Source organism: Gallus gallus, chromosome 18, assembly GCF_016699485.2.
Source record: "Gallus gallus isolate bGalGal1 chromosome 18, bGalGal1.mat.broiler.GRCg7b, whole genome shotgun sequence".
Taxonomy (NCBI): Eukaryota; Metazoa; Chordata; class Aves; order Galliformes; family Phasianidae; genus Gallus; species Gallus gallus.
Window position 1 is genome coordinate 11,147,100 of NC_052549.1, and position 24,148 is coordinate 11,171,247.

The 24,148-nt window shown below is 55.4% G+C and overlaps 2 protein-coding genes across 13 annotated transcripts; both read right to left on the reverse strand.

Moving 5' to 3' along the window:
* Positions 1-490: 490 nt before the first annotated feature.
* On the reverse strand, positions 491-10,686 carry FDXR (ferredoxin reductase). Of its 12 annotated transcripts, none has more exons than XM_040649904.2 (13): positions 10,656-10,686; positions 10,181-10,278; positions 8,774-8,830; positions 8,592-8,687; positions 6,871-6,993; positions 6,634-6,747; positions 6,221-6,322; positions 5,035-5,142; positions 4,722-4,806; positions 3,883-4,082; positions 3,385-3,556; positions 2,737-2,910; positions 491-2,003 (listed from the first exon to the last, which is right to left on the reverse strand). In XM_040649904.2, the coding sequence occupies exons 1-13, from the start codon at positions 10,666-10,668 to the stop codon at positions 1,897-1,899; spliced, it is 1,449 nt and encodes a 482-aa protein (XP_040505838.2). In that variant the 5' UTR covers positions 10,669-10,686; the 3' UTR covers positions 491-1,896. The 12 variants fall into 12 exon arrangements, with proteins under 12 accessions (XP_040505838.2, XP_024997623.3, XP_024997620.1 ...); XM_025141855.3 differs by having other exon boundaries at positions 491-2,027; XM_025141852.3 differs by lacking the exon at positions 10,656-10,686 and adding an exon at positions 10,359-10,473 and having other exon boundaries at positions 491-2,027.
* A 534-nt stretch (positions 10,687-11,220) lies between these two features.
* On the reverse strand, positions 11,221-15,589 carry FADS6 (fatty acid desaturase 6). The gene is made up of 6 exons (XM_426241.8): positions 14,983-15,589; positions 14,006-14,172; positions 13,632-13,812; positions 12,855-13,042; positions 12,293-12,472; positions 11,221-11,695 (listed from the first exon to the last, which is right to left on the reverse strand). The coding sequence occupies exons 1-6, from the start codon at positions 15,332-15,334 to the stop codon at positions 11,546-11,548; spliced, it is 1,218 nt and encodes a 405-aa protein (XP_426241.3). The 5' UTR covers positions 15,335-15,589; the 3' UTR covers positions 11,221-11,545.
* Positions 15,590-24,148: the final 8,559 nt, after the last annotated feature.

Here is a 24,148-nt window from a genome sequence, read left to right on the forward strand (position 1 = left end):
CTGTGCCCTGGCTGACCTTGATTGTCCCACAGCTGTCAGCAGCCCAGCACGAACCCCAGGGGCTCGGCCAACTTCTGCATTAAGACAGTGGGTCAAGCAAAGAAAGATGCACCCCTTAATCTGTCATCACAGCTCAAAACTTATCCCGAAGCACCACCTGCCTGGGAGCAGCTACTCGCTGTGCTCAGAGCAAACACCACGACCTGTGCCACGGCTACAAAGGCAGCTTAACATCAACATTCACAGCAGCGTGGAAAAAAATCTCTGGGGAAGAGCCAGCCCAGTGCTTCCCCATACCTTCAAGGCAGCCACAGCAGCCCCTTCACCACCACACTTCTGGCTCTCTGCACAGCCCTTCACTCCCACTCCCCCGATTCCAAAGCGCCTGTTTGCCTCTGAACCCAGAGCTGATGTAATCTCCTGCTTGAGAGTTCAGCATTAGGATGGCATCAGCCCTGAGACGTAACGAGAGCCACATCACACAAGCAGATGTTCGACAAAAGCTTTATTGCTCGTTTGCGTACGAGCTCCCAGTACCACATTTCCTGAGTTTCTTAATGATCTTGCAAATGAGATTCAAATAGAAAAGGAAGGAAAAAAAGAAACAGAAAAAAAGAGAGAAGCCGCTGATCTTCCTTGCCTAGCCTGGGATCAGAGACAGGCATGGGCACACGGCACCGGGACAGGGGTAAATCCCCTACCCCAGGAGGGAATGTGGAGGAGATCGTAGCTAAGCGTGGAACTGAGACAGTCACTGCCATCTGCCCCGGCTTGATTTACCCCCTGCCTCCATCACAGAGCCCAATTTGTTTTTATACGCAGCCACAAGCAACAGCCGTCCTCACTGTTTACACAGGTCAGAGCTGGGAGCAGCTCCAATCACACCGAGGTGACTGCAGCGGTCAGGGACAGCGTGGGTGGCAGCGGGGAGGGGGCCATGCTGGCCTGGCTTCTGCACCACGGATAAAGAGGAGATTACTGCTCGCAGCTTGTAATCTGGCTTAAATCCTGACACCGTCACCACTGTCAATTTAGGCTAAGAGAAGCATTTAATAAGCTTCAAAACACACAGGCAAAAAAAATCCCAACCAACAGTGAGCGAAGTGAAAGGGAGCAAGGCACTGCTGCATGATTCAGCTCCAGCAGGTACCAGTACATGGGATCTCCTGTGATCCAAAACAAGGCAGTTACACGCCTGTTATCCCACTTCACCCCACAAGCTAGAACCCAGGCTTTGTCAGGGTTCAATTGTGGAAGGCAGAATGCAAATTAATGCCCTTGTCTGTTTTGTTAAGAGCTTTTGTTTAGAGCTCCCAGCAGGCAGACAGCAAACAGTCCCTCCCTGCACAAGAGGAGCTGGCTGTCCCTGGGACAAGCTGCAGCAGACACGAGCTGGGCTGGCAGCTCCTGAGAACAAGGCAGTCACAAAGGAGCCAGACTCAAGTGGCAGGTCCAAATTGTCTTTCCTGGAAGGGTTTATTTTAAAACAATTATTATTTAAAAAAAAAAGCCTGCTCACACGAGTGACAAGGCAATGAAGTCATTTGGCTTGAGGCCTAAAGGGGAGGCAGTAAGACACAAGAAAGTTTCTCTGTGCTTCTTGCCATGAGTGTAGCGTCAGGCCAAGGCTTCTGCCAAGCACACATCTCCCCTCACCTGCTCTGTCCAATCTGCCAATGCCAGAAGGACTCAGGCAACATAAATCACCCCTAGGAGCCGCAGCTGCAGGCTGCAGAGATCTGGGGCCAGCCCATAGCCTCAGCTGTTCTGAGTCACTCACTCAGGGAATGCAGAGTTCATTGTTAGCAGAAGGTCCTCAGTGCCACGTTCATCCCCAGGTTGGCTTCCAGCTTGGCGCTGCCCCAGGACAGTACTGCGTGGACCATCCCTGCAGCTTCAGTGACCAATCAGTTGCAGCATCTCCTGAGGATCTACTATCTTCTCCCGGGGTTTGCCAGCAGCTTTTCCTCGTGCCACTTCGGCAGCATCTATCTTCTCCCACTCTGAGAAGGAAACAGGACGGATCCCTGGGGTGATGGTGAGAGACAGGACCGAGACATCAACCAAGTGAAAATGAGTTCAGCCTCACCTCCCCATTAGCAGGGACCTGATGTGCAAGCAAACCCTGCCCTTTTCCAACACAGCGTCAGACTTTAGCATCGCACAGGAATAATAATTCCTAGCACCAGGAGGAGAGAGATTGCGGGTTCCAGTCAAATCTGATTAGTCAGACCTTTGCGAGCCATAAGAACAGTGAGCACAGCACCACCTTAGGGGACAAAACACTTACAAAACACTTCCAGTTCACTGTTAAACCTCAGACAGTTAAGAGGCAAACACACACTTTAATTGAATGGCTTTAAACACTGCAGCAGTAAATGACTCTCTTGGGCATTTTAATCTTTTCCCCAATTTGCCTGGAAGGATTGCTAGGAAAACCATTCAAGAGCAATAACTTGCTGTCTACACCACTGACAGTGACATTTTGCTCATGGCCCATGCTGCTTTCAATGGCCTTTCCCAGAAAGCAGTCATTAACCGCAGCAACGATGCTGACTTTCAGAGAATCCCAGTCCTACTCTCCCAGCACTTTGGAGCAACAAAATAGCAGCACAACCCACTTCCCTACTTGGCTCCCAAAGGTAGCATGTTAGACTCACTGCCAGGATACCCAGATCCAGGATCTGTCTGTGTCATACTTCATGCTAGCTGCTACAGAGGCTGACACACACTCACCTCGACTACGCAGGATGCTACCCACAGCCCCAAAACCTTCTTTGGAGACAGACACATCCAGCACACCCTCCTGGAGATCCTCCAGCACAGACTGGGCAGTGTCAAAGCTGTCGTTCATGGTGGTGATGATCACACCCACGGGTCCTCTCTTCACCCACCCACTGCAGTACAGACCTGCATGGGCACACACAGCAGACAGGCTCAGTCTGGCACATGACCATGGACCCTCGTGGATGCAGGTTCTTGCCCTTGCTTTGGATGTCACATCAAGCTGCAGGCAGCAGCATAATGCACCCCTGCTTTGGGGACAGAGCGTAGTACTCTGACAGTGCCGTCAGAGGAATCTGTGTACCTCCAGACTAACACCAAGCAGCCAAATGGGCTGTACTGCTTCAGTAACAAGACTTCAAGGCCTAATAAAACAAAAAATAAACATGCCCTTCAGAGCTGTATGCTAAAAACTGCATGTCTCTAATGGTAGCTGAGACTGGGACAGTTCTTTACATCTGACACAGGGAGCTGATCTTCTGCTCCACTGCACAGCTGCCTTATATTGGTGCCTTTGTTGAGCAGAGCTTCCCACCTTAAAGCCCCCAACACACCAGCAGTGCTCCACACACATCCCATAGGTGTCTCTTAGATACAGACCTGGAACACCCATCACCCTGCCCAAGTTGTTGGGGATAATGCTGTGTTGGGTGTCGAAAGGTACTGCTGGGTCCAGGGGCAGGCTCCGGTAGCCAATGCTGCTGAGCACCAGCCCACACTCCAGCTCCTCCATGTCTCCTGTTGGGACAGCTTTGGCAGAGTCACCTGAGCCCTGAGAGAGGGAAGAGGCTGCTGACTATAAGACAGTCACCAGATGAAGAGCACCAGATACTTCAGGTACCCTCCATCCTTGGGGTAACTGCTAAAAGGCCCTTCTGCAGCAGTGTTTGGAAAGAGCTCCCTTTAAAAATGGAATGGTTCTTGGTGGTAGAACCAGCTTCCAAGGCAGCCTACCACGAGCCTCTCCAAACAGTCAGATGATGCGAAGTCATCTTATAGATAATAGCTGCAGGGCTACAGGGCTACAGGGATGTACTGCTCTATTCCCAGCCCTGCTAGGGCCAGTCTGGCACCCAGGAGGACCCCTGCGAGCCGTACCTCTAAGCGGGTCAGGGCCATGCGGACGCCCCTCACCCGCATCCCATCAGCGGTGGGCAGCACCTCCTGGGGGCTACGCTGGAACTTCAAGCCCCACTGCCGGGGGACTGCTGCCTGCGCCATCACTGCCTTCTCCCTGTGCTTCTCCAGGGCTGTTTTGATCATCAGCTCAGTCAGTCGTTTCCTGGGCCTGGGGGCATCTAAGAATAGAGAGAGAGAGACCTTTGGGTCAGAAAGGAATGTCAGCAAATCCCCTCAAGACACGGCATGGTCACATCAAGGCAGTTTTCAGTGATGTGTGAACGTCCATTTGGAGTTTGTCATGCAGCAGGGAGTTCAGCACCTTTGAGATGACAAATGGGAAGTCAAAGTGACCAGGAGAGCTCCTGAGGCTTGAGGCCAGTGGGACACACAAATCAAAGCTTGCAGTGTTGCTGTCCTGCTGGCGCTCAGAGGCAGCAGCCTGTGGAGAAGAGCAAGTCTCTGGACATCCCTGAGCTCAGTGTTTTTTCTTTCTCACTCTGCAGGAAGCTTTTAAATCAAAAGCCTTGAGACCACTCATGCAAGGCTCTCTCAGCCATTCCAAACCTCCTGCCCTCATCACTCAGACAGTCATTATATTCCAAGAGACAACGCTGCTGTGGAAACATAGAAATAGGCTGTTCTCCTATTTGAGGCCTCCCATCACTCTGAGAAAAAGCCAAACTGCCTGTCCCTCTCATGCCATGCACAGGATAAGAGTTTCTCTGATGTACATTCTGAGCACCTCCAGAACACTCTTGAATGTTTGTCTGTCAAGGTGAGTCCCTGTCTGGAGGAACATGAGACACTTTCCTCACCTTTAACAGCATTTTCGAGGCCTGTGAAGTCAGCGGGGTTCAGGACAGGTTGGGTACCAGGCAGATTTATCATCTCCCGCAGCTCCTGGGAATTGCAGGCAGGGAGATGTTACCTCTGATGCAGAGATGCCATCCAACAGCCCCAGGCAAGTCCGTACTGGGAGGCAGCAAATGGCTGCAGGAACTAGGACACCCAGTCTCACGCACCCATTGACAGACTGCCTCCACCCCCCGGACAAGGGCAGCCTGGGGTCCAACTGCTCTCCAGCACCCTTCTCCAGACAGAGAGAGAGAGAGAGAGAGAGCGCCTTACCTTGATAGTGAAAGCAACTTGGAGAGGTCCCCTTCTCCCAGCCAGCCACACACGCTTCACCTTGCTGCAGGCTAGAGCTGCCAAGGAGCAGTCAGTGATGTCTGTCTTCTGCAAGACAAAGACACATGACAGAAGAGTGAGATGAGGTCAGATCTGGAGGGAGCAAGAGGAAGGCACCGCCTGTGAAGGTGAAAAATCAGCAGAAAAGCAGGCTGTACATGCAAAGCCTGGGCAAGGATGGAAAACAAGTCATCCGCCTTTGCACAAAACTATTTGCACAGCTAGACCCTCATCACTGAACGTACTTTCTGAGGCTACACCATGCAAGAGGTAATGAGCCAACACCTCATGGGACTGCCCCAGGCCATTCGCCACATGCAGGTTAACCATGGGTTGAACAGGACAAAGCCTCCCAGTGATCTTTATTTCGGAGTGCTTGTAGTTGTTGTTGGGTCATTTCCCATTTCAGGATATACGGGCACCTAGGTGAAACCCACTAAAATACACTGCTTAAATCAATGCCTGCCTGAGCCAGGCAGCTCCAAGCACAAACACAAAGAACTACTACTCATTGCCAGAGCCTCCAATTTGTATTGTTGTTTTGTTGTTTGTTTGGTTTTTTTAATTTAGACATTAATACAGGAAGTTGTTGCACAGCTGTAACCAACCTCATGGCAGCTCTCCAGGAGGGAGAGCCCTTGCTGCTAACATCTGGGGCAGCAGCTGTGCAGAGCAGCCAAAGTACACCAGCTGCCTGTAGGGGAGCACAGCAGCAGGAGGAGAGGTCCACTGGCTTGGACCAGCACACAGCAACCAGTGTGTCCAGTGCTGCCATCAAGAGCCAGGCTGCTGCCCATAGCTACAGCAAGAAAAAAAAACAAACAGAAGAAGCCTATGGTTTGGTGGTAGAAAAGAGCAAGGAGCTCTTTCTCTAATTCCTGTAGGAAATAAAGCCCAACTTTTTAGGCATTAGAATGGCTTCATACTTTTGTTCATACCTTATGGATTGTGGGGCAACAGCCTTCCCTGGTGAAAGAGCCCAAAAGCAAAGAGGGCTCAGGAAGTATATTCTCAGCAGAAACAGATCTCTCTCGGCTAAGAATTGGCTGAAACTAGAGAAAGCCAGCACCCACCCAGCAGAGAGCAACTCTGGGTCTCTCTCCACCTTCATAGAACCCCAACTCACCCTGAGGAAATCCAGTGGGGAAAGGAGGATGCGGGCGATATCCAGAGCCACGTTGCCATGGCCCAGGATCAGCGCTGTTTCACAGCTTAGGTCAGGCTTCAGCTGCAGGGAGCAAAAGGCCCTTCCATGAGCAAACTCACCAGGCCCCTATGACATCCATCCCCCTGGACCCATGCCTGCCACCCAAATTCCCTTCCGCGGGTCCCCATTTGGCCTGGCCAAAATACAGAGTCAGCTAATCTGCTCTCACTGATGTGCAAGTTGTTCGCATTTCTACCATCTAAGAAGGATTTAACGTAGTTCTTGCTAATCTTTTCCAATTGCAGGCCTTTCAGGATTTAATCTGGAGCTGGATGTCAGCATTCAGATACAGCATGGGAAGGAAAAGCAGGGAAACAAACTACTGTACTCACATCCCGGTTCTCAGGCAGTCCATTGTACCAGCCCACAAAGGCTCGGGCGGAGTAAACCCCAGAGAGGTTCTCCCCTGGGATCCCCAGAACCCGGTTGTCTTCAGCACCGTAACTCTAGGAACACACAGACACAGTCAGAAAAGCTGGCACGTGCAGGGTTTGATACTGAAACACAAGTCTGCCCTTCTGGCAGTTGCTGCTGCCAGGACACTCTATGGCTGCCCCCCCCCTACTCACCAGCACCACGGCATGGTACGCCTGCTGCAGCTCTCCCACCGTGACGTCCCTGCCCACGGTGACATTCCCATAGTAGGCACAACGATCTGAACGTGCAGTGTGTGTGAACGTGTTGATCACATTCTGCCAAGATCAAATAAGATCAAACAAGCAACATTATGTTCAGACCACAGCCGGTCCAAGGTCCACACTGACAAGAGGTCCCCGTCCCCGTCCCCATTCCTCTCAGCCTTGAAATGTTTCTCCCTGTCTTTGATTTGGTTATTCTGAGGCTCTTATCTATCAGCAGTCACAGATAACTAACTCACTGTGACATAAACAGAGAGGCGATTTGGCACAGTTTCCACCCCCCCTGTGGAAAAGAAAATCTTTTTTTTGCACCTACCTGGAGGAGATGGGACCATTTAAATACCTTCAGCCCCTCTGAGTAAAGACTGCTGTAGGAGAACACCCCTTCCCCAAGGAGAGGCTTGCAAGGGAGCCCTGTCAAACAACCCCTTCCATTCAGGGTGCTGCCTGCCAGACCCTACTGGTTTCAAGCCTTCCTGAAAGCTGCTACACCAAGAGAGGACAGAAGGGAGGACAGCAGCCCAAGTCCTTTCTTCCGAGTGACTGAGACTATTCAGCAGAACCACTGCTTTCCCTACAGGCACAACCAGACAGGTACAGTGGAATGGAACAGTTACCCCAAAGCCAAGTACATCCTTTATATCCGTACTTCCCATTTTTCAGATCAAAAACACATGCATTTTGGTCTGCCAATCTCCTGAGATTAAATGGGGTAACCATTACAAGATATTGCTGCATCTGGATCTCCTGTGTCCTCCCACTGCAACCACCTCCACCTCAGATACAACATCTCTCTCTCTATACAATTCTCACTGCAAGGCAAAGGAAAATGACTGATTTTAAAAGGCTCCTTGATTTAACTTCTCCTCGCTCAGGTGTGCACCTACAGCCCAGCTCCATCACCCCAACAGCAGAACCACATTTTTCCACTCACTGACACTGGGTACAGTCTGAGCACAAACAACTGCACACCCAGGCTAGGGCAGAGCACAAGAGGAGCAGTCAGTGCCAGTGCTGCAGCACTGCAGGAGGGAAGGCAACATCCATGAGCACAAAGTGTTCTGGAATCCACCACATTTCTGTACAACCTCTTCCAGTGCCTCACCACCCTCACCATAAAAGATTTTTTTCCTTATATCCAACCTAAATCTACCCTCTTTGAGCTTGAAACCATTTCCCCTTGTTCTATCACCACATATCCTGCTCAAGAGTCTGCCCCCTTCTTTCCTGTAGCTCTCCTTTGGATACTGAGGGCTGCTATCAGGTCACCTCACAGGAGAGGCCTCACCAACACAGGGCAGGGGGGCAAGATCACCTCCCTGTCTTGCTGGCCATGCTTCTTTTGATGCAGCCCTGTGCTCCTTGCCCTTGTTCTAGGCTAGTCTGAACAGTGCAGGGAGCCAATCTCAGAGCAGCACTTGCCATGACACAGACTCTGTGTTTCTGACCCTGTGTTCAGAGCCCCGAAGCCAGTTGTTGTCTATCTCCAGGCCACAGCCTCAGTATGGGCAAGGAGATTAAGGCTTTGAAGACACTGAAGGACTACTCCAGCACAACAGCCCCGGATCAAAACGAGCCATGAGGCCAACTGCCTGGCCTGCACTCACCATCACATTCAAACATGTAGGCAAGGGAAGGAAATCAGCACTGACCTTCACTTCAGGGTGATCTGGTGCCACTCCAAAACGGACAAGCCCAAATGGAACAGGCAGCTTCTCATAGATGTCCACTTGTGCCAGGTCATGGTGCTAAAGGAGAGTAAAGGTTAAGGAATGAGGACAGAAAGGCCTCATGAAGCCCAGCAGCTCAGGAGGGATACACACCGCTTGCACACCTCTGGGAGAAATGCAGGGCAAGAGGGAGTGCTGCACAAAAATCCTGTAGCCAGAAACTGGTGAAGAGAAGGGAAGACAACCTGCTCCAGACACTTCAAAGCTCCTTTACACACAAGCCATTACCTGATCCTGCCAGCTCAGACTGCAAGATGTAACAGAGAATGTAAAGCCAACGACTGTACCTTTTGGGGGCTCTCTCCTCATTCCCATCCCACAGCCCTGCCTCTATGCTGACCTCGCGTCTGTCTTGCTGGGCAAAAGGCACCAACACAGCCACCTCTGTGCTGGTGGACACACCAGGCTGAGATGTGCCAAGAGCCCGAGGGCACCCTGAGCTGAGTCACCTCCAGGTTCAGGCCAGAGCTTTACACAGATGTTTTGTTGTAAGGCTTTTGTTATCTTTTATTTTTAGTCAGCCTCTTCCTGGAGATTAGGCAGCCCTGAAATTTGTCCCTGAGGCTTAGCAACAGCTATTTTCCAAAATATATCACAGACATCACAGCACAGTTTAATGATGGGGTTAAGCTGCTGCACACCTCTGGTCAGTACCAGCAGTTCAGTTCTATGTTTGTCTCATTTCCCATCAGAGATTAGCTGAAGCACTAACACCTACAGGGCAAAGGATTACCCTTTTGCACCACTTCAAGTGGAGGAGTCAGGAAGGCAGGGGATATCATCTGCGTTGGTGAGCAACACCTCCAGACAAATCAGATCTCTGCTGGTTATTTGATTCTAGAAGAGTCACAGAATTCTAAAATGATTTGAGTTGGAAGAGACCTTAAAGAGTCATCAATTCCAACCCCAATACGATGAGCAGGGACACTTACAGCTTGATCAGGTTGCTCAGAGACCCCTCCAGCCTGACCTTGGGCATCTTCAGGGAAAGAGCATCCACCACCTCTCTGCACAGCCTGTGCCAGTGCTTCACTACCCTTACTGTAAAAAACGTGTTCCTTATACCCAATCCAGGCCTCCTCTCTTTTAGTTTGAAACCGTTTCCCCTTGTCCTGTCACAACAGACCCTGCTAAAGAGCCTGCCTCCTCTCTTATAGCCCCCTTTTAAATACTGAAGGCCTCTCTCAGTTGTCCCCGGAGCCTTCTCTTCACCAGGCTGCACAGCCCCAGCTCTATCAGACTGTCCTCACAGGGAGGCATTTCAGCTTTGGCATCACCAGGTTGTAACTCACAGCAATGCAGCCAGGCTGTGCTTTGGCCCAGATGATCCAGGGGCTGCATCTGCCCACCTCAGCCCTACAGAGAAATGATGACTCTGCAGGCCCAGGGCTGCTTCAAGCTGCATCAGACCCTGCTGCAGTACGGAGAGGCACCTACAGACCCACTCCCCACATCCCCGGAGCACCCAGGCCCCTCCGTCAGCGGGGAGGCCCCAGCCCAGGCCCTGCTACCTTCAGGATGTGCTGAGCCGTGTAGAACCCCGCGGGGCCGCTGCCCACCACGCAGATCCTTGGCGCCGGGGCACGCGAGGACAGCCAGCGCCGGAGACCTGCGGGGGAGAAGGGACGGAGCGGGTGATGCCGGCCGGGCCGCGGGCTCCCCGCCCCGCACCCACCCCGCAGCACACACCCACGCGGGCGGGGGCCGCCATCGCCTCGCTGGTGGCGGAGTGCAGCCCGCGGCCGCGTTCTCCGTCCCCATATACCCGAGGCGGAACCGCCCCGAGGCCGTCGCCGCGCCGCCCCCACCAGCCCGCGGCCTTGGCATTCTCGGAGCCGCCCCACTCACTCCGTCACGGCGACCCCCGAGGCACCCCGGACTCTTCCATCGCGCGCCCGGCCCCGCGGCCCGGGCTGTCCCGGTGCCGCGCAGCCCTGCTGCCCCCCGCGCAGCCCCGCTGCCCCCCGCGACCCCTCCAGCACGCACCGCCTGGTCCCATCCCGCCTGCCGCCTCCCCGTCGGCCAATGGCGAGGCGGCACTTAGCATAAACCCGCCCCCGCGGCACGGCGCGGGCAGCCAATGGAGGCGTACGGCTGGCCGGAAGGGGCATAGAGAGGAAGGGAGGGAAGGGCAAACTCGGCGCCGCTCTGGCCGGCTCTCTCTATGGGTAAAGCCTCCACGGTACCTCGGGCGGGGCGGGGCGGGACGTGAAGGGGGGGGGGGGGGGGTCAGCGCAGCTCCGGCTCTGAATGGCATTTGCTCCTTTCACACAGTTGCATGGAGAAAAGCTGCTTCCATCAGCTTCAGAGGGCATTCGTACCCTCAGCATCACTGCCCCAGTCCCACACAGCCATCGTAACAGCACCCACAAAAAGGGGCAGAAAGCAGGGGTACTCAACACAGGGCCAGGAATCTCCTCTGTAAGCAGAAGCTGAGCAGCCCCAGCACTGCCTGGGCCGCAGAACCACCCCACAACCCCCCAGCGTGGGATCCCCACATTAATTGTTCCAACGAAAAGCAGAAATAAAGATCCACTTCAACACTTTGGGCTGAATTTTCCAAATCCATGTTCCCAGAAGAGACCGACTCCCCCCATCCCAGCCAGGTGAAGCACAGCGGCAGTGACACCCCCTGCCCCCCCCCCAGCATCTTCCCACAGCTCCTGGGTCGCCCCCAGCAGCTCCTGCCCAGTGAGCACACAGCCGAGGGGGCTTTGCTTTGCTCTCCCCAAGCATGAAAGCAGCGTGGGTAGAACTGAACCCTGTCCGTAAGCAGCTCCAGGGGGGCACAACCCCCGCTCAGTCCCTGCACAGCGCCGGCTGCTCAGCGCCAGGACACCGGGAGGAACGTTCCCTGCAGGCAGTCGGCCCCCGGCTCACTGGATGCCCACCAGCTCTGTGATGGGCGGTGCGTGCACCATCAGCTCCTCGTACTTCTGCAGGAAGAGCTGGAGCCGGGAGCCGTAGGTGTCCTCATTGTAGGGCAGCCGCTTCTCCTTCAGGTACTGCGACACCACGGGTTTGATCTGTGGAGACAAAGGGACTTTGCATTTGCAGGCTGGGCCAGAGCATGGCCCTGCCCAGAGGAGGCAGCCATCCCTGTGCGGTGCGGGAGGGCACATCAGCGGCAACAGCCTCGCTGTGGGAATTCAGAGGAAGGCGATACCCAATTGCCATACAGGGAGTTCTCCTGGCACGTGCCTCTGTAGAATTAGGATGGATTCCTTAACGAGGATTAATGAGGGTTGGCCCCACGTGCTCCCACTTGTGCCTGTGTTCATCCCCATGTGATGGGGACAGGAGGGGCAAGAGGCTGCTCCTACCCACCCCTGTGTGACATGAACTGCCCTTATGCAGCCTCCTCACAATAGCTTCATTCTCATCCATAAATGAGATTGAAAGTAAGGGGTTATGGGATGGAGATCCCAGCCTTTGAACCTCCTCCAGCCAAGGATAGCATCTCAAATTTTCAGTGCATCCCTGGGGCAACAAGGATGGGCACAACCAAAACTATTGGAGCCTGGCAGGGACCCCAGGTGAAATCATAACAGTTCGCATGGTACTTGAGATGCACCCCATGTGGAGAGGATCCCTACACCATGCTGTGGCAGGGACTGACTCACCTTGAGGCACATGTTGTCAGACAGGCTGGGGAAGAGGTGGTGCTCCACGTGGCAGCTGATGAGCGAGTGGCCGAAGCACCAATCAAGCAGTGCATTGCGGGGCAGGTTGAGCACACCCAGACTCATCTGCTGAATGCGCTTGGGCTTCCGATCAGCCGCAAACATGGGGAGGCCGATGTGCTGCAGGAAAGGCACTCTGGGTCGCTCCACCCTCCTATCCATGAGCCCACAGCACACACACACACCTGCCACCCTCAGGTCCTGTGCCCCCACAGAACCCCAAGCTGTTGTGCCAGCCTCCTCCCTCCAGCCCAGGAGCTGCATCTCCATTTGCATCTCCAAATGCAAACACACCAACACCCCAGCCCCACAGGCCACAAAGAGACATCACCCAGCCCTTTCCTGTTCCCCCACCCTGGTTTTCCCCTTTCCCCCGCAGCGTTCCCATTACATCAGCACGGTGGAGATTACAGCCAGGATTGCTCAACCTGAGCTGATGACAGCCCGCAAGGTCAGGCTCAATGCCCAGCACCACTGGGACCTCTTAGAGCTTCATTCCCACCTGGAATATGTTGACGTGGATGTAGGGGTGGGCCAGGAGAGAGCGGGTGAGCAGCATGCAGAGCAGGGCAGACCACGGCGACTGGAAGCCCGAGACGTGGCGCAGCAGGCAGTAATGGCAGCACAGCCCCAGGGACATGAGGCAGACAGTGCGGAGAGCAGCCCTCATCTCCACGTTCCTCAGCAAGTCTGTGCCAGGAAGAGAACAAACTGGAATGTGGCGGTGGCCCATCCACTCTTTGTCTCCCTTTCTCCCAAACTTAGTGACGTGGCTTAGCAGGGATGGATTGGGATTGGACTTCATGATCTCACTGGTCTTCTCCAACCTTGTGACCCTACAATAATGCTTATTTTGGGGGCTGGAGGCATCCCCATGGCAGGACCCCATCCCAGCATTAAGGTAAGTGCTGGGACAATCGAGCTATAAGATTTGGATATGTACACATCTCCAGTGCCCAGTGACTGCCTCCGCCTTCAGCATTGCCCAGGGGGTGCTCCAATAGCCTGTCAGCAGTTCTTGGGCTCTTCTCCCTCAGTCGTTTCTTGGCACTATTATTTCTTCCAAGTCACTGCTTTGTCTGCTCGTTGTCCCCATCCCACCACCACACACGCATCCAACACCACTGTTGGATCACTGGGGCACTTTAAGCTCATGAGGGCTTTTGGTAAAGCTTTCAATGCTTGATCAAAGGAAACTCTGAAGCATTTCTGAGCATCAGCAGAAAGGAGAGGTGTGGGTGAGCTCAGCATGCCCAGCATGCCAGCCCAAGGCACACACCTAGTGCAACCAGGGGGGTTATGATGGGCACGGCGAGCGGTGCGATGAACATATAGATGTAGCGGTTCAGGAAAGGCAGCTTCCAGGTGCTGGAGTCCCCCAGGCCAATGACATTGGTGTAGCCATGGTGGAGCTTCACGTGGTTGTAGCTGGCCTGCTCAGCCGTGAATGCTGAGCAGAACTGGGTGAGAGAGAAATGTCGAGAGGTAAAGGTCTTAAGTTGCACCAGGGGAGGTTGAGGTTGGGTATTAGGAGAAATTTCTTCTCCAAGCAAAAACCATCCCAATCAATCACTCCCTTCCATGAGTGATATTCCCAGTGCTCAGTGGTGAGGTGCTGATGGGGCTTTTTGGGGGCCATCAAATCACACTCACCTCGATGAAGAAGACAGCCCACACTTTTCCCCAGGACTTGGACTTGGTCAGGGCGTTGTGGCTGGCCAGGTGGCTGCCCTTCACAGCCAGGGTGTGATATCCCACACCGAGGGTGAGGACACCCACCAGAAAAGGGATGGCGTGGGCTGAACGCAGGCACAGAAATCCTATGGGAAAAGCCCAGGGCAGGAGCTCAGTCATCACTCCTCTGCTCACAGCCAGGACTGAGAGGTGTTGCCACACTAAAGTACACTGACTGCTGCTCTAAACTTGTTTTTCAGACATAATTACAGGTATTTGAACTGCCTGAGCCAGTCAGCATCCCTGCACAGCACCCTTTGCGGCTGAGCTCCCAGCTGCAATGGCAGCAGACATATCTAAGGAGGCACCCAGCTGTTCCCATCCCAACAAGGAAACCTGCACATCCTGACTGCCCGGCTTCGGTTGCAAACCAGAGGAACCCCAGGATGTGTGCAAGAGAGAACAACCCACCATGAAAACCATGGGGCTCTATATGTTGGACAGACTTGGTGACAGTTTTGTGCCTACACAGATTTACAGACTCATCTAGGACAGGATATTTCTGGGGACAAATACAGTTCTGCGATGATTTCAGCAGCCCCAGGTGTTCAAAATCAGAATCAGCCCAGCAAGTCCAGCCCAGCAGCCCCTGCACCCACCGTCGCTCAGGGCAAACCCACCCAAATCCCACGGGTTTCCCTGCCCAGCTGCTGGGCACACACAGCTCCGTGTGCCACCCGCTTCCCCCCACCCCAGTTCCATTCTGTCACATAGTGCAGGTTTCCAGCGAGGTCAGAGTGCCCCCGCAAAGGGCAAAGGGTTTATTGCAGTTTTGTTACAGCTTGACGGGCTGCTAATAGGCTTCCAACACAAACAAAGTCCTTTGCTCTCAGCATTGCCAATATGAAAGCAGCGAGGAGGCAGCGGGACCCCCATGGGGGGTGGGGGGCTCTTACCTACTGGCAGCGCAAGGAGACTGCAGCTGAGGATGCAGATGTCCACGCCGTGCCTCTCCCACCAGCTGCTGCTCCGCACCACCTTCTGCACCCTCTCTGAGAGCTCGGCCATCAGCGCTTCCCCGCTCCCCGCCCGCTGCAGGGCCCTGCGCGCGTCTTCTCCCCGTCCGGAGGTCACATCTCCATCATCCAGCTGCGGCCACAGCTCCTCATCCTCTGCAATCACCCCCGTCCTGCTGACATCGGGAGCCAGCTCGTCCCGGTGCAGGGTGTCCCGTGTCCCCTCGCAGCCGGTGACGCCGCAGGGATGCTGTCCGCTCCGCCTGGCCGCACCGCTGTCCTCCAGAGGCATCTCCCCGCCGAGCGCGGCCGGCGCACAGCGGTGACACTCAGCGCAGAGCCCACAGCCCCCGCTGCCCCGGCGGTGGCCTCGTCCCTCCCGTGTCCCTCAGTCCCCAGCGCTGCCGCCGGGCTCCGCCGCTCCGGCTGAAGGACGGAGGAAGGGCAAAGAGGGAAAAAATAGCGATAATGATCATATAACCCCAAAGCCGAGGAGGCGCAGCGCCGGCCCCGCACGCAGCTCTTCCCGACACCGCGGAGGTGCGGGGGGGGAGGAGCGGGGCCGGCCGGGGAGGAGGCTGAATGTAGATGAGCAACCGCAGGAATCCGCCCGCTGCCCATTTCGGGGGGGGAGGAGGGGGGGACGGAAAAAAAAGGTGGGAAAGTGACGGAGAGGAGCGAGGGGATGCTGAAGGGAAAGGAGCCGAAAGCCGAAAACAGCCCCAGAAAACCCAGGCAGAGCATCTGGGACAGGAGAGAGCATTTCTGGGAGGAAACCGGGGAACAGCGAGCTGCGGAGGAGGGGACGCGCCGCACCGCTGTGCCTCCTACTGCGGCACAGACACCCACGGGGCCACTCCTCTTTTCCGTGCTGTTTCCACGAGTTTTGTAAGAATTTCTTCTCTTTTCCATCCCTGCCTCCTGTTTTGACACCCAGAAATCACAGGGACTGAAAGCTCCTGGGACGTGTGCACAGACCCCCTGAGCCCTATGGAGAAGGGCTATCAGCCATCACTTCTCATCCAGGGCACTGGAATTTATTCTTTATTTCTCCTCACCAAAAGCTGCACCATCTCAACAAGAAGGCATTGATCCTCCCAAAGCCCGCAGCACTGACATCTGCTTTGCTGCACCCGATGCTGGTCTGCCACGGCCCCAGACTGGGACGGGCTCTGGGCTCAGCCAACCCCTGCAGTGACCCACACGGAGGTGCACCTCACCCAGCACTGCACCACGTTCTGAGCCCCAGGGATTCGTGTCACATCTGGAATAATTAAAAAATAAAATAGAATCACACTGCAAAAGGGCAGAACTGAGAGCACAGCACAGAACTGCTGTAAGAGGAAATCCAGCAGCTCTGCAGTGTGCTCTCTGCTCACCTTGTGAAAGAGTTTCCAGAGCCACTAAATGAAGCAGCATCCGGAGCCCCAGCAAGCCACAGTGGGCACGTTCAGCACTTTGCTTCGGTACAGAGCTCCTTTCAGCACCACCTCATTAGCAGGGGAAGCCCAGGGCTGAACAGAACCCACACGTGGTGCCAATTGCACCAGTGTGGCATTGGACACAGCGAGCATTGGGGAACTTTCTGGGCCCGTCCCAACCAACACCCTCATCATTAGAGGAACAGAGTAGGAGTTTATCCCACTCGCAGTGTCACCACCAGAGGACAGTGACAGCACAGTGAGAAGCTGTTCTGAGTGCTAGAGGGCCAAAGGTGAGCTGCGGCACAGCTAACTATTGCACAACTGCACGATGGGGCAGGACAGATCCTGTGGCAACGGTGGAGGAGGAGGTGGGGATCACCATCAGGTCCAGGAGCAATGAGAGGCAGCAGGTGAGGTCGAACTATTTGCTGCAAGGATTTAGTGGGCACCAGCACTGATTGGCACCAACAAGTTAATGAAGGACCTCAGGTATGCATGGGGATTCCCAGCTCAGGAGGGAGATGAGCAGCTCTCCTGAATGGCACAGCTCCCTTTGCTGCTCTCCCTTCCCCCCTTCCCAGGAGGCAGTACAGCTTCTGACCTCAACAAAGGGAGATTTCCAGTTAAGAACTTGGAGTTTGCAGCCCTACATCTGCTTCCTCGCTGCCCTGTAAAGATCTATTTTCAAAATGAACTGTTAAACCCTGGTTTACATCTTGTTTTCACTATGTACATCCAAGCCACACAACCTCACTGACCCCAGCAAGATTTTAGGGATGAAAGCAGAAGATAACATGCCCCCATTCGCACTGTGGAAACAAACACCTCCAATTCTGCAGAAATAAAAAAAAATAAAAAAATAAAAAAAAACCACAGCAAAGACTCACAAATCCTCCAGCACACAGCAGGACAGCAGAGATGAGCATAATCCCCGGCTGTGGAGCAATGAACTGCCAGCTGCCATTGACCTCAGGCAGCACATCACCAGCACAGGGTCCCATAAGCACATGGGGCAGAGCCTTCTTCAGCCAAATGGGGCATGCACAGCCCCAGAGCAGTGAGTTGGTAGCAAAACCAGCAGCATTTGCACCTGAGGGACACAAATCTTCATCTCTATTCCACTTACCCCATCAGCACAGCTCAGCTTTCCCTGCAGTCCTTCCCTTTTTTAACACCTGGCTTTGGATGGGGGGTTTCCTCCCTACTTTGAAACTGAACACATGTGGGCAATCAGCTTAATGAGGAATTAATTACCATTATTGCCTTCCCAATAGGCAGAGTCTATGCACTGGCGTTTGTCTGGGGGCTGTTCCTGGTCCTCAAGGAGCAGAGACTCAGGGGTTGACCATCTCACTTCCAAACCTCCCCCTGCGCCCCAGCCCGGGGCACAGAGCTCCATCTGCAGGTAGTGCCCAGCTTCACCTCAGGGCCCCCAAAAGCACTCCGTGCCCCCCAGCTCTGTACAGGGCTGCTGGGGGAGCAGAGCCGCGAACATCCTCTGGGCACCCCAAATCTTCCACCCGCGGGGTGAATAAATGTCCTCGAAGCTGCTTGAAAAGTCTCTGCGCAGGCACCAGAGGGAGTCACAGCTCCACCGTACGTCTGCACGAGTGGTCACTTTGCCAAAACACTGATGCAGACGGCCCTAAAAAGGAGAGCGAGTCTGCGGCCCCGTCCCCCGAGCGCCTCTGTGGCTGCTCCACAGCTCCCCTCGTCCCAGAGGACATCTGTGTCCCTTTGGTGGAAAGGGACTGGGAAGGGTTGGTCAGGGTCGGTCGCTCGCCCACGTGCTCCCAGCGCTGCTGGACGAACTGAGGCCGTGCGCTTTGCTGCAATAAATAACCCCCCGCCGCTCCGGACAGCCCGGCTGTCTCCAGCACGAGGCGCACACGGGCACTGCAGGTGATGGAAGAATTGTTGTCAGCGCTGCCACTCCAGGAGGCGGCTGCATGCCATCACCGTCGTGGTCCCCACATCCCCCCAGCTCCAGCATGGGGACAAGGGCGAGAACAAAACCCAACACAGCAGGGACAAAGCAGGGTGAAATCATGAAATGGGGGTGAACCAATGGGGTATCGCACCAATTTGGTGGAAATCTCAAACCCATCATCCCTTCCCAGCCCAAATATCTCCCAGGGACTCGATGCACATTCACCACCTGCCCCAGTGGCCACCATTGTGAGAATGCCGTGATACCCTACCTGGACCATCCTAACACCATTCCCAGACCATCCTGATGCCATTCCCAGACCATGTTTTCCGTTTTATATATCAGCTGTGAATAAAGCAGCTGTCATCCACCCCCTGCTCCATGCCGGCTTAATTTCAAAAGCCTGGCTGGAGGTGTCAACTAATCACAGACTTCCTCCACTTAGCAGCTCAGAGCGCAGGTGATCATTAGTTTGGGTGCCTCTGCTGTTGCCCCGACCGAAACTGCTTGCCCCCACCCCTTGGTCCCCGGTGTCATCGCATGGCAAGGTGTTACCCAACACAGGGCTCGGGGCAGGATCCGTCCCGCTCCATGAAGCTGTGCTGCCCAGCTCACAGCTGTGTTCTTACAAAGTGGGAGCCCTGGGTCCACCACCCCAGATCCATTTGGTTGCAGAGACTTGGGGCGAATCAGCGGGGAGGTGACCACTCATTTGATTTACGCCTTCTGCCAGCACCAGATCAGAGAGACATCTGTGCTGCAGATCCCCAAAACTAAGCCCAGTTTTCATGCAAGCATGGCGCTACCCGGTCCTGACCCTCCCAGTCCCCAGGCTAACGGGATGGCCACACACATCCCCATGGGCACTACATGGCACGCAGCTGCCCACACAACACTCTTCCCACTCTATACCTGCGTAGGCTGCCAGCTGTGTCTAGGAGCAAGGGACATGTCCAGCCTGCTGGAACAGAGGGATGCGGGCAGAGAGGACCCTGCAGGACAGAGCTCCAAGTGTTGGATGGATGCACCCAACTGTGATGCATTCTTGAGTCTGGGATGGCACAGCCAGCACTGGCATCGTGGACAGCCTGGTGCCACCCTACAAGGTTATTTCTCAAGTCCACGACAGACCAGAAGGGACACAGCGTAGGACGGCGTACTGCCTGGCACCCACTGCCTTTATTCCCAGCAGTATCCGGATGTGTCTGGCTGCACTGCTGTGTTTGCTGTGTCTCAATAACACAGAGATAAGCCAAGGCCTGACCGGAACCTCTGCTTTGACTCCATCTCTGCTCTGGATGGGATCATGAGATGCTGCACAGGACTCTCACCGAAACCAGAAATAACTGCAACATGAAAAGCTCCCCACTCATTACATGGACACCCCAAACTCTCCCAGAGCAGCCCACACATGCAGCTATCAGCCAGACAAGGAGCTTCTTGGTGTTGTCCTGGGATGGGCACAGGTGCTCGGCCATGGATCAGTGCTGCCCTCGGGTGCACGCAGCTCCTGGTGCCGTAGCCAGGTGCCACCCGGGCAGAGGGGAAGCGAGGGCATGCACGGCCGTGATGTAATCTCACCCCGGAGGCCGTCCCTGGAAGGGAGCGAGCTGCCCAGCCGGGGTGGAAAGCCAAGGCGCTGTGTCATTCCTTCAGGCTGGAACTTTGGGTAGGAGCCAAAGGGCTGCCCGGATCACACCAGGCTCCGAGAATGTGTCCCAGTCTCGGCAGGTCTTGCATGCCAGTACCTTAATTCCATCTTTTGGCCACTGAGGGAAGGCAATGGTCAGGGCAACAGGGCGGGGTAGAGGGGCTGCTGTCAGCTCCCTGCTCTGCCCACTGACAGCCCTGCAGATGCATGCAGCCAACACCCTACAAGACTTGTCCATCTCCGGGAAGGGAGAATTGGGCTGAGCTGCCCCCAGCCCACCTCTCCATGGAGCAGCCCAGATTCTGGGACAGGGGCAGCCCACCAGAGCTGGCTGTGTTTAATGTGGGTGCTCAGATACACTTTGCCAGCCATAGGGATAACTCACGCACCGGCTGGCAGGGATTTCATCAGCACGGCCAGACCCATACAACCAGTTAGCTTGGAAAAACAGGGACAATTCTAATGACAGCTTTGGAGCAGTGGTGCTCTGGGTCCCAGCGCTCTGCAGGAACATCTGGTGGAGCCTGCGGGAAGCTGTGGGGCAGCCTCGGCTGCAGGCCCAGCCCTGTGCAGGGTGAAGGAGACATCCCCAGCTTCCATGTTTTGCAGCTCCTAGGAACACATGAACAACACAAAACTGCTAAATTTTGCAACTAGGGTTGCAAAGCCGCCCATTCTCCCCAGCCCCAGTTCTCTACCTTTCCCTCTAGAGCTGTTGCAGGCAAATGCAAGTTGCTGTGTGCTAATCCCAGCCTGAGGAACTGGGAGCCACCCTGACCCAGGCAGCACTGTCGCTGGATTATACCATTGGCTTCATCCAGAGCTGGCCGGGATCGGGGTCAGCTGCAGCCGCCATGCTCAAGCACTTGGCTGCGGGAGGGCCAAGTGGGGCAAAGCGAAAGAGGGAGGAGGCCCAGGAAAAGAAATAGGGCTCAGAATAGAAACCAGGTTAGGGCCACACTGGGTGGCGGGAGCAGGTATTGCTGGCTGCCATGCCAGCCCTGGGGACCACGACCTCCATCCTCAACAGCGCGGCCAACACGGTGCCATGGGAGCACAGCAATGCAGCAGGCTTGAATGGTCTTCTCCCTCAGATTTCGAGAGTCTTCCAGCTGGAGGGCACAGGAGGAAAGGGGCTGCAGGACCCTGGGTGCAAAAGGGACGAAAGCTCAGCCCTGAACCAAGCCTGAGTGCTGGGGCAGCTGGGTGGTGGAAAGAGAGAACTGAATAACAGGGGAAAAAAATCATCAGATATTTTTTCCTTTCTTCCTGAATGGGAGAAGAACAATCAGCAACGAGCCAGGAGACGCAGATAAGCCCGACCTCCCACAGCGTGCCGGCAGGGCGAGCGTCAGCGGGCTGGCACTGCCCCGAAGCACTGCAGGCTCACACGGTGACATCGGCGCAGGGAGCCCGCGGGCAGCCAATGCCACCCCGCACACCGCACCTGCCGGTAAGCACCGGAGCTGACCCGCAGCCACGGCCGGGCTGGGCTGCAGCCAGCTGGAGCTGGGCACGGGTATGGCACGGAGCTGATAGGGGCTTTACTGATAAAGGCTGGAGGCAGTTCTGGGAATGGCTCCGCTGCCCGCCCCCGGCCCTGTTCCTGAGCACGATATTGCCTTCCGGCACAGCGCAGGTGATGTCCTTGGGAAGCAGGGCAGTGACTAAGGGGTGAGTTCTATTGGAAAAAGGGGTGAAGCTGAACTCTGTGGAGGTGATGGGAAGTTCCCTTGGCCTCAGGCTGCTCGGGGAGCCGTGGCTTTCCTGAGCCGTGGATCACCCTGGGGAAGCCAAGTGTGTCACCCAGGATCTGTCCATCAGCTCAAATCATGAGAAAACTGCTTCCATAAAGCCAGAAGGATGAATGCTGCACATTATGTCAAACACCATCTCCACAACCTCTGTTTCTGCCAGACCAGACTGTCGGTGCCCCCTCCTCATTCCGTGTTGTTCCATTCCCAATAATTCAGGGGAAGAACGGTGTTAAAATGGTTTCATTCAGCCCTCAGACCCAGGACCCACTCACTCCCCAGCAGCCCAAAGGCTCCCAGGAGGCGCCCACAGCACCCACGTCACACACAGGCGAAACCAGTCCGCGTTGGGGACACATCCCCAGTCATGGCACTGGTCCTGGCCAGGACAAGGCAGACTGAGCCCATCGTGCTCCTGCCCAGGGAGCCAAGTGAAGCCGTGGGCTGGGTGAGTAATGCCCTGGGCAGGCTGCCTCGAATACTTGGGGCTGATCTATCGCCTGCATGCCATGAGGCGATGACCGCTGGCCAAGGAGTGGATGCCTTCCTGGAGCTGTGAGAGGGGCTCAAGGCCACATCCCAGCGTTGTGCTCACACTTCTGTGCCATCACTCATCCCCTTGCTCAGAGCAGAGCCTCCAGCCCCCAGGCAGGACGCTGCAGTCTCCCACATCTTCCCCCCCCCAGGAGTGGCTCTTGGGGACATGAACACCACCACACCTCCCACCAAAGCCACTCTTTGCTCTCCCCATCCATCCCTCTGGAGATTGCTTCGGGTGTGACTGAGCCCCATGGGCTGCTCAGCCCTTGCAGGCTCTGCCCCAGAGCAGGAGCAGAGCTGTGGTCACAAACACCAGCACTGCTGCCAGTATCCTGCCTGCACTGTGTAACCTCTTACATCAAAAGGCACCCGGCCAGCTCCTGCCTCCTGCCTCCTGCCTCTGCCGGCACCACAGCAGCTTCCAGGGCCTAGCACTCTCAGTCCCACAGCCTAAGGATCCTCCAGGTCCATGGGGTGTACATGGGACACCCAGTCCCCACTGGGACAGGAGAAAGGTGTCCTCCCCCTCAGGGCACACACACAGCAGCCAGCCCTGGTGTCTTCTGAAAGCACAAAAGAAAAAGAAAGGATGTCTTAATTCAGTATTTAATTTCTTTTCTGTTCTTAATTTAAGAAACTTTGGTATGGGGATAATGAGCTGGCATCTTCCTCAAGCATGGAAACCCTGGGCCCCTGGATGCTTTCCAGACCCACACAGATGGGTTATGGGGTGCTGGGGCAGCAGGGCAAAGGCGTTCTGCATTGGGTAGGATGCAGCGCCAAGAACAGCACACATCCCCTCACTTCCCCTTCCCAGCCATGAATTATATGGAAAACCCCCATAGAGATCTTTGCCTGGAGGTACAGTGGGCAGCCAGCTCTCAGCAGGCTCGGGGCTGCACAGGATGCATGGAGCACACGCTCAGGGTCCATGCATGTGTTAGCAAGCGTGGCCGAGCTCAGGGCATTGCTGCTGGACACCCACTGCTGTCCCCTGGGCCTTCTGATCATCTCTCACGGGATGCAAAGCACTGCATGGTTTGCGCCCGACTCCCTTATGTAAGAGTGGTGGGGATCAGCCCTGGTTTGTAGGTCAGAAAATGGAGGTGCAGGGCAGGTAAGGGATTGGGCTGGGTCAGCCGGTGAGTCAGTGCCAAAGGAGGGACCGGCGCTGCGGAGGCTTTATTAGCAGCTGAGGGGTGGAGCGAGGCTCCCAGGCAGGCGAAGGCACAGCCGAGGCACAGCATCGGTCCATTGGGGTCTCGCCCTCTCGCCTCGTGTCCCCACATCCTCAAATCCCTGACCGCTGGCCATGCAGCCCCGCTGCCCCCAGTGCCACCCCTAAGGGCATTGGAGCTGCCCGCGCCTGCAGCCCCACACCTCGACACGGCCGCAGCAGTGCCAGGACGCCACGGATGGAGCAAGGTCAGTGAAACAGGTTTCTCCTCCTCTGTCCCTCGAGCACGGTGCTTTCATTCGCCCTTCCCTGAGCAGGTTGGGAGCTGTGGACTTGTTGACAGAGGCTCTCGTTAGCTCTGTTATTGAGCTGGGATGGGGTTGGACGTAGCGGCTCAGACAGTGAGCGGTCGCCTCATGTGTGTCCCTATCTGGGTGTCTTTGTGAACATTCTTTATGCTTGGAGACCCCCAGTGCGGGGAGGTGGATTCTGGAGGACCAATCTCCATGCCATGAGGCTGGGCTGCAGTAAGGCTGTGGGGCAGCCTGAGCACCTGGTGCCAATGTTGGGGACTGCGAGTGGGGCAAGGATGGGGGTCATCTGGGAAAGGCTGAATACAGTGCCTAGGAC